The sequence below is a fragment of the Canis lupus genome, chromosome 17 (genome assembly GCF_048164855.1).
Source record: "Canis lupus baileyi chromosome 17, mCanLup2.hap1, whole genome shotgun sequence".
Lineage (NCBI taxonomy): Eukaryota > Metazoa > Chordata > Mammalia > Carnivora > Canidae > Canis > Canis lupus.
Genome location: NC_132854.1, coordinates 15,136,993 through 15,149,094, shown reverse-complemented (window position 1 = coordinate 15,149,094; position 12,102 = coordinate 15,136,993). Strand labels below are relative to the sequence as shown.

The following is a 12,102-nucleotide window of genomic DNA, read 5'->3' as shown; positions in this document are numbered from 1 at the left end:
GCACACTATACACCTGGTCATTCAGAGTCTGCTGAGTGGCCAAGTTGGCAGGTATCACTCATTTCATAAAATTGAGCCATTATCTTTATTCACGCACATCATTCATACTTGAAAATCTTTACAACAGCTATTTCTATGGTAACCAAAAGAATGAAAAAATGTTCATAAACATAAAATTTCTGTATGTTTTGGTTTTAATATTTTACCGATTACCACCAATGCTAAACGTTTTTTAAAAAAAGATTTTATTTATTCATTCGTGAGAAACACAGAGAGAGAGGCAGACATAGAGAGAGGGAGAAGCAGGCTCCTCTAAAGAGCCAGATGCGGAACTCCATCCCCAGACAGGGACCACGCCCTAAGCCAAAGGCAGATGCTCAACCGCTGAGCCACCCAGGCATCCCTAAACTATTTTTTTTTTTTTGAAGATTCATTTATTTTAGAGAGAGAGAGAGAAAGAGAGAGCCAGAGAGCACATTGGGGAGGGATACAGGGAGAGAGAATCTCAAGCAGACTCCCTGCTGAGCCTGGAGCCTGATGTAGGGCTCAATCTCACAAACCTGCAAGATCATGACCCAAGTGGAAACCAAGAGTCAGATGCTCAATCGACTGAGCCATCCAGGCTCCCCAAGCTAAACAATTTTTAATGTCTAAGTAGAACCCATTCTACTCATTGTATAATAAATATATTTATAAAACGCCTATCAGCACTATTTTTAAGTACATAGTTTCTAAATGGCACTTATGAAACAAATAGGCAACGAGCAACATCATGTGTCATTTGAGGATTATACCTCAGGGTTGTATACCCAAGGCTGACCACTAAGCCTTTCTGACAGTATTCTCTGCCAACTGTTCATCTATCTTAAGTTCATTTTTCCCATGGCTCCTGCTGCTGAGTCGGTCCCCCTTTTTTTTTTTAATTTTATTTTTATTTATTTATTTTTTTGAGTCAGTCCTTAAGCACTATGAACCACCCCATTATCTGTGCGTAAGCCCAGTCCTCTGCAATCACTCATACCACTAGTACCTAAGTCCACTGAAGCTTTTTTTTTTTTTAATAAACTTTACTCCTACTGTGGAGCTCGAAGTCACAACCCTAAGTTCATGCTCTACTGACTGAACCAGCCAGGCATCCCATTCCCTGAGGTCTTTTAACTCTTCTTTGGCCAAAGGGACTACAATATAAGGAAATAAAATCAATCTCATCAGCCTGTTGTTTACTTTGATATCTTTATCCAACATTGTTGATACCCTTTGCGATTCCTCCACCTAATTGATAAAAAAAAAAAAAATAAGTACACTGATTTCTGTTATACCCAAAAATTACAATATTTATCTTGAGCTCAATGTCTAACCCATAGTAGTGATTAGGAGCAGAAAAGCAAGAGGTTTTACTTCTTTAAATACTGTTGTTTTACTAATAAAATATATTTTAAATATAACCTGTTCAATTAAAACACACTGTTGGGGGCAGCCCAGGTGGCTTAGTGGTTTAGCACCGCCTTTGGCCCAGGGTGTAATCCTGGAGACCTGGGATCCAGGCCCATGTCGGGCTCCCTGCAGGGAGCCTGCTTCTCCCTCTGCCTGTGTCTCTGCCTTTCTCTCTCTCTTTCTGTGTCTCTCATGAATAAATAAACAAAATCTTAAAAAAAAAAAAAAACACACACACACTGTCGTTCTTTATCACTAATATCATTAGTCAGTGTTTTTGTACTCAGGAGATATACACATTGAAATGGTCAGGAGCCGGAAACTCACTGTTGAATGGTTCAAAAAACAATAGTATGTACATAGAGACTGAGTAAACAAAGCAACTGTGGTAAATGTTAATAACTGGAGAATCTGGGTGAGGGGTTTATGAAGTTCTTTGTGCTATTCTTACAACTTTTCTGTAAGTCTGAAAATATTTTGAAATAAAACCCCCACAAATTTAGTCATACCAGATCAAGGGTGGGGGGGTGCAGACCTCAACAGCAATTTGTACATGGTTTATTCCTCATTATATCGATTAGGACGCAGTTTCTTAAACAACCTGCATGTAGATGGCTTTAAAACAACACTGCGGAGGTTGTTTCATTATTAATCCTACGGTCGTCTATGGAAGGTAATGAACCATGTCGCTTGTTGGTTACAATCACCGCTCCGCTTAACTACTGAGAAATGGGGTGGGAGGAAGCAGTGATCTGGGAAAGGGATTCTCAACATCCTGGCCGGTGGGGATGGAGAGTTTCACTGGGTTATGAATTGGAATCACAAGGCAGTGTCCCACCTGGTAGTAGCTGGCTTTGGCCTCGATCATCAGCTGCTGGGTGGAGATCATCTTCTTCCTGCGTTTACACTCTTCCTTGAGTAACTTAATCTCCCCGGCCTGCTTGCTGAGGAGCGTCCTGCTCTGCTCCCCCTCCTCCAGGCTCAGGCGCAGGCGCTCCTCCAGGTGGTGCAGCTGCGAGGTGAGGAACTCCTGCGAGTGCAGCAGGTACTCGATGGTGAGCTGCGCCAGGCGGATGAGCTTCAGCAGCACCGGGTCCACCCCCGACTGGCAGTGGGCGCACTTCTCGTCCTCCAGCTTGCAGAAGGTGATGTTCATGATGTTCTCCTGCAGCGTCAGCACGTCCACGGCCCCCGCCACCTTGTCCACGTCGATGGCGCTCAGCCGCCGCCAGTCCACGCTCTCCAGCCGAGGCCGGAACTGGAAGCAGGGCAGGGGGCCCGACGCCGCGCGGTGGGGGGCACAGGCCATCGCGGCGGCTGCGGGGGCGCCGGGGCCCTCGGGGCAGCCGGCCAGCGGGTAGTAGACGTGCTTCTGGAAGGGCTGCGGGGAGCGGACGGCGTGGGGATGCGGAGGGGGGCCGCCGCGGCCGGGGCTGGCGAGGGGGGCCGCCCCCCGCCCCGCGTCCCCCGGGCAGCGCCACCTCCCCGCCCTTACCATGCTTGGGAGAAAATCCGCCGCCTCCGCTGGCCTCCGAGGAGGGGGCGGGCCGGGCCGCCTCCCGGGCCGCCGCCGCCCCACCCCTCGGGAGCGGGAGGTGGCCGGGTCTCGGGCGGCGGCGGCGGCGGCGGCGGCGGCCAGGCCGTTGCTATGGCAGCGCCGCTGCGGGGCCGGGAGCGGAGGGCGCGCCTGCCCCCAGGGCCGTCAGCGTGCGCCCGGGGCCCTGCGGGACCGGAGGAGACCCGTGGGCGAGCGCGTCCTCCCGAGAGGGCACCCCGGGCCACTCCCCTCCCTGGCTCCGGCTCTGGGGCTGACGCTCCACGATGCCCCTTGGGGAACCCCAACCCCGGGGCACTCCTGGTCCCAGCCGCCAGCCTCTGGTTATTCACTCCTGTCCCCCTCGGTGTGGAGATGAGAAATGCCTATGATCCTCATCTTTTATACGCAACTTAAAAAAACGTCAAGCAGGGGGATCCCTGGGTGGCGCGGCGGTTTGGCGCCTGCCTTTGGCCCAGGGCGCGATCCTGGAGACCCGGGATCGAATCCCACGTGAGGCTCCCGGTGCAGGGAGCCTGCTTCTCCCTCTCCCTCTGCCTATGTCTCTGCCTCTCTCTCTCTCTCTGTGTGTGTAACTATCATAAATAAATTAAAAAAAATAAAAACATTAAAAAAAATTAAAAAGTTACGCAGCAAAACTATGTAAAATTACATGAGATGTTGGGGAATTGGCTGCAAAAGAACAAGAACACTCTTGCAGTATAACAGAAATATTCTATATTTTGATTGTATATTTTGTTTTTTTGTTTGTTTTTTTATTGTGTATTTTGATTGTTGATTACCTGGGTATATACATTGTCAAAAATGTATCGAATTGTACATCGAAAATTAAGGGTGCATTTGTATATTATGCGCCAACAAAATTGGTTAAAATATTAAATTTGTGGAGTAGCTAACTATGATGGCAGGCTCTCTGAATTTCTTTTCTCTCTCTCTCTCTCTCTCTCTCTCTCTCTGAATTTCTTACACCCAACACACTTTTTTTTAGATGCTTTCTTCCTCTGAGTTGCCTACCTAAATATAATCTACTGATGATAGAGGGCAGGCCCGGTGGCGCAGCGGTTTAGCGCAGCCTGCAGCCTGGGGTGTGATCCTGGGGACCCTGGATTGAGTCCCACATCAGGCTCCCTGCATGGAGCCTGCTTCTACCTCTGGCTGTGCCTCTGCCCACCCCCACCCACCCACCCCCCAACCCCCGCCCCTCTCTCTCTCTGTCTCTATGAATAAATAAATACAATCTTAAAAAAAAAAAAAAGATACACAAATCAAGCAACTTCCCTAGATATTAGTACTTCACTTGTCTTTCCAAAAGGATACATTTTCAAAATGTGAACTTAAAAAAAAAGTTTAAATGGAGAACTTTAATCAGCTTTGTACCATTAAGCTTTAGCAGGCCCTGTTATTTACCTTACAAACTTGTGTGGCAGCTGCATCGTTATCTGGAGAGGCTAAAATATCTCTAGCAGCAACTTGCGGATCACAGGCCTTTCATTCTTGGGGGTTTTTTGGGTGCCCGTAGCTACCACAGAGATCAGTGAGCTGAAGAAAAGCCACACACATTCGTCAATCCACCGGGGATTCCCTGCTTGGAACAACCCTCAGGAATTTTGTTTTCTTTCCTAACAGCCATATATGTGAATAGAAGAAAGGAAAATACAATCCAGAGTAACTTAAAGCAAAGTTGTAATATCAAATATTTTTAGCACTTTCCAGATACCGTGAACTAGAAATAAACCCATATATAAACATCCAGGAAATGGAGCATGCACTTCATAGGACTTCATACAAACTGTACATCCAAATCGCTTGTAATGGGCCTTTGGGGGAAAAAAAAGAACCATTAACGGTTCACTGCAGCTGGCATAAAGACTTACAGACCTAGGTTCAAAGTTTGATTCTGCCATTTACTCGCTGCTTGACCCAGGGCAGGTTATGTCCGCGCATGCCCCGGCTTCCCAACCTGTTTGGAGGCCGTGAGGATACCGACCTGGCAGGTCTGCGGACGGTGGGCTCCATCCACTGGGCTGCGGGGTCCGCGGGAACAAGGGCCGGGCTCCTCTTGCTCGCCGTTATGTGTCCTCAGCACCTAGCAAAGGACAGGCAGGGAGGGCTGAGAATCTGCCAAAGGGACACGTGGGTAAAGAATGACTGAATGAACTGGGCGTAGGTCAGCTCCCAGGCCGTATCCCTCCTATTTTCTGCGCCTCTGGCGGGTTCGGGGCTGCCCGGGGCCGTGGGCCCAGGCCCGGGGCCGAGCTGGGGCTCCCCGCGCGCCCCCGCGGCGGTCGGAGGCGGCGCGGGCGGGGCTGGCTGGGGTCGCCGCCGCCACCTGGGCGCACCGAGCCGCGCTGCCTGCCCCCCGCGCCCCGCGCTCGGGTCTCGGCCCCAAGATGGCCGGAACAGGAAAGAAGAAAGAAGGGGCACGTTTTCGCGGCCCCTCCGCCCCCCATCCCGGGGCTGGGCTGCGGCGCGGCGCCTCGGGCCGCGGGCTCGCTGCGGGGACAAAGGCCGGGCTCCCGGGCTCCGGGGCTCCGGGGAAGGCTGGGCGCCGCGGGGGCGCGGGGGAGCGGGCGAGGGGGAGCGGGCGAGAGGGAGCGGGGCGCGGGGGCGAGGGGGAGCGGGGCGCGGGGGCGAGGGGGAGCGGGGCGCGGGGGCGAGGGGGCGCGGGGCGCGCGGGCGGCAGCATCACCCCGAGGTCTGCGGGGCCCGGTAGGCTCCCAGGGGCTCCCGGCGCAGCCCGGGCCTCGGCTCACCCCAGCTGCGCGCTCCGGGGCGGGTGCGGGACGCTGCGGGCGGGCGGGGGCGGCGCTGGGGACCAGACCCCAGAGGCGCCGCTGGCTCAAGGCGGGGCCCACGGAGGCCGCGGAGCGGCGGGGCGGCAGCGGCAGCGGCGGGCCGGCTCCGTCCTCCAGGGCGCAGAATGCAGCCTGTCTGGTTTGGGCAAGTCGTGGCGCGGCGGGCCTGGCGCCGTTCGGGCCCTCGCAGACTCCCGGCCGGGGCTCCTCGGGTCCCCCACCCCCCTCCCGCCCCCTCCCCTCTGCGGTCTCCCTCCGGCCTCTCCGCTCCGCGTCCCGGCTCCTCTGGCAGCTGGGCGGGACCGTGCGCGTCTACACCGCAGCGCTAAAATGCGCTCCGCCAATCCGGCTGTGGGCGCAGACACGTGGTGCCGGCGAGCGCTCTGTTGCTGGCGGGGGATGATCTCCCCGGGAAGGCTTTTCAAAGAGAAACCAGATTCTCTCCAGCCCTGCGGCTGGCCCGGCCTTCAGCTGGCTGATTTACTATGTAGGTGCTTCGTGTGAAATCTCCCCCAAGAAGAGATGCATTTTAATCGCTGAAGCCTGCAGATGCAAGATGCAAGGAACCTCGAACAGGCCATCTAAGGCAGCTCGGCTTTAGACTCGACTAACGTGGGAAACGGGATTAGGCGCTCTTCGAGCAAGCCCACGAGGATTAGACCCATCTAAATGTCCGCATCTCTTCCGGTGATGTCCACTTTAGGACGCAAAGCAAGGCTCTCTGTTGGTGGAAAGTTTGGCAGTGGGAGAGGAGATGTCGTAGGACAAGAGTAGTGTGACTGTATTTTTAACCTGAAATTGGAACACTTGGTCTGACAATTGGGCAAAATTCGGTATTTTAAAATAAGGAGTAATCCAGAAAGTATGCATATAGCATTTTTTTACAACCATGAGATCGATCCAGATGGAGGAATTTGAGTGCATCGCAAAATGTTAGTGTCTGCTGTAGCACAAATTGTTCTTCACTCATTAAGGAGTAACTACAGAATCTTTGCTGGAAGGTAACCTGGTACCATAAAAATGCTTTTCCTTGTGCTTCTCCCTGACCAAATCAACTTTGTACCATACTTTACTTAGCACAAGGCTTCAAACATAGTAATAATTTAATAAGCATTCATGTGAATTCTTTTCTTTAGTTTTTACTTTGAAATCATTAGGTCTAGGACAGCCTTGGTGAGATTTTAAAATTTGTTGAATTTTAAAATACTTAAGTTTGAAAGTGAATCCAAGATCCATAAGAATCCTTTAAAGTAGAATAGGAAGACATCTCTAGGTAGATTTTTCAGGTATTAAATGAAGTAGAAAAGCCATTGCTTTGCAAAGTCTATACTCTGTAGCCCTTTCTGGTGTGTGTGTGTGTGTGTGTGTGTGTGTGTGTGTAGGATAATTGCTTAACATTATTTGATGATATACTATTTGAGTTACTTGTATCATCTATTCCCCACTGTCAGTACATTACCCCATTTTTGTAGAGTTGGAAGAAATAAAGTGAACCAGTTGGCTTTGGCATGGCACAGCAGCAATCATGCATTCTTGATTCTTTCAGATCTCTTACACCAATTAGCACAGCCCAGCAGGGAGTGGCTGTGATAATTAAATAATTCAATTTTAAGAAACTATTTAGGGGTACCTGGGTAGCTTAGTGGGTTAAGCATCTGCCTTTGGCTCAGGTCATGATCACAGGGTCTGTGATCCAGCCCTGTGTCAGGCTCCCTGCTCAATGGGGAGCCTAGTTCTTCCTCTTCCCTCTGCCCCACCCCCCCACGCCCTGCTTGTGTGCTCTCTTACTCTCTCAAATTAATAAATAAATAAAATATTTTTTTAAAAAATTAAAAAAGAGGGATCCCTGGGTGGTTCAGCGGTTTGGCACCTGCCTTCGGCCCAGTGCGTGATCCTGGAGTCCCAAGATCGAGTCCCACATTGGGCTCCCTGCATGGACCCTGCTTCTCCCTCAGCCTGAGTCTCTGCCTCTCTCTCTCTCTCTCTCTCTCTCTCTCTGTGCGTGTCTCATGAATAAATAAATAAAATCTTTAAACAAAAAAAAATATTTTTTAAAGAAACTAGGTATCTTTCTCCTCCAGTAGACAATGAGAACTTCAATTATTCTAGCACATTGAGCACATAGTAAATGCTCAGATAAGTATTTTTTTGAAGATAGAAATGATCCTAAAAAAGGGAAATAAAATATTGGTGAATATTGATCATTATAGTAAGTAAACAAAAATGTTGTGGCTGAATTTATTTCAGATTTTTGTTTCTATTTCTCTTGTTTGAAATGAGCAAGTGTGAGAAAATGAAAATTGCATTGAGGCAGGCAGGTGGGGGTGGTGATTAACATCAATTTATTATTAAAATTATTAAACATAATCAGGCCTCACAAGAGTAAAACCAAGATTAGGTATCCAAAGCAGGACTATGAAGCAAAATAATTAAAAGGTATTGAATCAGACAAGACATGTAATTTATGTCCTTATTTTGATCACCTGGCCAATGTCTTTCAGTTATAATTATAATATTATATATATATAGTATCAAGAGTCTATAAAATGTATACGTACAATTTGAAGATTAATAGAATGAACACATGTGTATCCATCACCCCGGTTAAGAAATTAAACATTCCGGGGATCCCTGGGTGGCTCAGCGGTTTAGCGCCTGCCTTTGGCCCAGGGTGTAATCCTGGAGTCCTGGGATCGAGTCCCACATCTGGCTCCCTGCATGGAGCATGCTCCCTGCATGGAGCCTGCTTCTCCCGATGCCTGTGACTCTGCCTCTGTGTGTGTGTGTGTGTGTGTGTGTGTGTCTCATGAATAAATAAATAAAATCTTAAAAAAAAAGAAATTAAACATTCTGAGCATTTTCAAAGGCCCTCTCTATGCACCCCACCATCACATCCCTCTCCATCTTCCTATTTAACAATTTCCCTAACTCTGGGATTAAGTCATTACTTTCCCCTTATAGTTTACACACTATATACGTATACACACACTATATATAGTACGTTATATATATATGTACGTACATACACACTATATATATACATATATTAACCATATTTCATGAACTATATATAGTACACAATATTATTTACTTTTGGAAAATTGAGTAGCAAGCCTAAACTATGTGAAGGTGAGTCAGATGAGTATCTGGGTCCATACTACCTTTACACATAGGCAAGAGAACTTTCACCCAAGTGTGGCTGTTTACAGAAGTCCCAGGAGCTAAACTCAGAATCTGTGTTTTCTCATTCAAGACCATGTTCCAGCTACATGGAAGCCTAGAATTTCCTACATAAACAGCCATGCCAACTTCCAGAGCCTATATGGGCTGCTTCCCCACATCTATCTTCTCAAAGGACTGTGCTGCTTATGACTAGGCATATGGGATGGCCTAACCATTTTAGAACTTCTAATAAAGTTATTTAGAAGTACTAAATAGTGTAGACATATGGGTTGGAAGGTACACACCTATGCACACAAGTCCCCTCACTAAAAAAAAAAAAAAAAAACCAAGTCCCCTCACTAGCTGGGATAATGCTGGGTGGGAAGAGTTGCTGCCCTGGGACCTTCACTGAGAATACAAGAATTCTGAATTCAAACCTGGTTTTGCAGCCTTAGCTTCTTTTGAATAACTTAAAATATGCTGCTGGCAGGCAGTTATAAATATATATTGCAAACTCTAGGGCAAGCATTAAAAAAGTTTAAAAGTATTACTAACATGCTAAGAGATAAGTTAAACAGAATGGTATAAAATGCTCAACTCAGGGGCACCTGACTGGCTGTCTTGGTAGAGTATGTGACTCTTGATCTTGGGGTTGTGAGTTCTAGCCCCATGTTGGGTGTAAAGATTACTCAAAAAGTAAAATCTTAGGGGCGCCTGGATCAGTCAGTGAAGCACCAACTTCACTTCAGTCAACATTCAACTCTTAGTTCCAGCTCAGGTCATGATCTTGGGGTTGTAGGATGGAGCCCCATGTCTGGCTCCATACCCAGCACAGTCTGCTTGAGATTCTTTCCGCCTCCCATTACCTCCCCCTCTGCTCCTCCCCTATTCCCATTCTCTCAAAGAATACGTACAATGAATAGAAAACAGTTATAAACATGTAAGATAGTAACCCAATTATATCAATAATCATTTTAAATGTGAGTGGCATAAATAAACCACTTAAAAGACAGATTGGGGCACCTGGGTGGCTCAGTTGGTTAAATGTCTGCCTTTAGCTCAGGTCATGATCTCAGGGTCCTGGAATGGAGCCCCATGTCCAGTCTCTGCTCAGCAGCTTCTCCCTCTGCCCCTCTCTCTCCTCATACTCTCTCTCTCTTTCTCAAATGAATAAAAGCTTTAAAATAAATAAATAAATAAATAAATAAATAAACAAACAAATAAATAGATAACAGATAGAGGTTGTTTTTAATCAGACAGAACTTGGATTTAAAAAATTCAAAAAACAAAAAACAAGCCCCAGCTTGTTGTCTTCAGTTCAGACATAAAGACTTAGATAGGTTAAAAGTAAAGGGATAGAAAAAAGATACACCATGCTAATACCAATCAAAAGAAATGAAGAGCAGCTATATTAGTTTCAGACAAACCAGACTTCAGAACAAGGAAGATGATCAGAGATTGAGAGGTACAGCATAATGATGAAGGGATTAATGTTCCAAAAAGACATAACAATCCTTGGCATGTATGTACAGTTGACTTTTGAACAATGCAGAGATTAGGGGTGTCAACCCACACACACACAGTTGAAAATCCATGTATAACTTTTAACTCCCCCAAAACTTAACTACTGATCAGCCACTGTTGACTGAACACGATACCGATAACATCGTCAATTAACACGTTTCGCATGTAATATGTATTATACACTACATTTTTTTAAAGATTTTATTTATTTATTCATGAGAGAGAGAGAGAGAGAGAAAGAGAGAGAGGCTGAGACACAGGCAGAGGGAGGAGCAGGCTCCATGCAGGGAGCCCTACATGGGACTTGACCTCAGGTCTCCAGGATCACACCCTGGACTGAAGGTGGTGCTAAACCGCTGAGCCATGGGGGCTGCCCTATACACTGTATTCTTGCAATAAAGTAAGCTAGAGAAAAGAAAATATTATTAAGAAAATCATAAGGGGGCACATGGGTGCCTCAGTGGTTGAGCATCTGCCTTTGGCTCAGGTCTAAAAAAAAAAAAAAAGAATATCATAAGGAAAAGAAAACACATTTATAGCACTGCCCTGTACTTACTGAAAAAAAAAATGTATCAATGGACAACGCACAGTTCAAACCTGTGTTGTTCAACGGTTAACTCTACTCTATCCAAAAACAGGAGGGTACATGTTCTTCTCAAACTCACATAGAACATTCAGGGAGATAGACTACATTCTGGATCATCATACACACCTTAATAAATGTAAAAGAATAGAAATCATACAAAATGCGTTCTCAGAGAATGACAGAATTAAACTAGAAATCAATAGCAGAAAAGATAGCTGGAGAATTTCAAAACATTTGGAGATTAAACAACACAGTTATTTTTTAAAGATTTTATTTATTTATTCATTAGAGACACACAGAGAAAGGCAGAGACATAGGCAGAGGGAGAAGCAGGTTTCTTCTGGGGAGCCTGATGCGGGACTCGATCTTCAGACCCAGGATCATGCCCTGAGCTGAAGGCAGATGCTCAACCACTGAGCCATCCAGGTGCCCCTAAACGACATATTTCTATATAGTACACCACTCAAAGAAGAAATCTCAGGAGAAAAATTTAATTTGGAGCTAAATAAAAAACCAAACTTATCAACATTTGTGAGATGCAGTGAAAGTAAAGATTAGAGGGAAATTTGCTGGTAAGACACGAGTCACTTTGATTCACACCCAAGGGGAGAGCACCTAGATTTGCCTTTTGAAGGGTGGAAACATCAAAGATTCTGAGCCCGTCTTTTGAAACCACCATAGCCACCCAATCCTTCTTTTGGTGGATCCCTATGGCCTAAGCAGTGAAATGGCCTGATGGCAATTTCAACTTACAATTAAATTAAACCACTAGTGTATTGCCTTGAACTCACTCAGATCTGGAAGATAGGTTAAAAACAAAAACAAAAACAAAAACCTGGGGATGCCTGGGTGGCTCTGTGGTTGAGGCCTGCCTTTGGCCCAGGGTGTGATCCTGGAGTCCCGGGATCGAGTCCCACATCAGCCTCCCTGCATTGAGTCTGCTTCTCTCTCTGCCTATGTCTCTGCTTCTCTCTCTTTCTCTCTGTCTCTTATGAATAAATAAATAAAATATTAAAAAAAAAAACCAAAAACAAAAACCTAAACCT

The 12,102-nt window shown here is 46.8% G+C and overlaps 1 protein-coding gene across 7 annotated transcripts in view; it reads right to left on the bottom strand.

Moving 5' to 3' along the window:
* The window catches only part of DZIP1 (DAZ interacting zinc finger protein 1), a 55,037-nt gene extending 49,201 nt beyond the window's left edge, over positions 1-5,836 (bottom strand). For 2 of the 7 annotated variants that reach the window (XM_072782604.1, XM_072782609.1), the window contains exons 1-5: positions 5,743-5,833; positions 4,977-5,075; positions 4,397-4,528; positions 2,930-3,155; positions 2,273-2,815 (exon numbers count right to left, since the gene is read on the bottom strand). In XM_072782604.1, the coding sequence (XP_072638705.1) occupies positions 2,273-2,815; positions 2,930-2,932 (546 nt within the window). In that variant the 5' untranslated portion in view covers positions 2,933-3,155; positions 4,397-4,528; positions 4,977-5,075; positions 5,743-5,833. Of the gene's footprint in view, positions 1-2,272; positions 2,816-2,929; positions 3,156-4,396; positions 4,544-4,976; positions 5,076-5,742 lie in introns of those variants that run through there. The other 5 variants (XM_072782610.1, XM_072782607.1, XM_072782606.1 and 2 more) reach the window with 5 other exon arrangements.
* Positions 5,837-12,102: the final 6,266 nt, after the last annotated feature.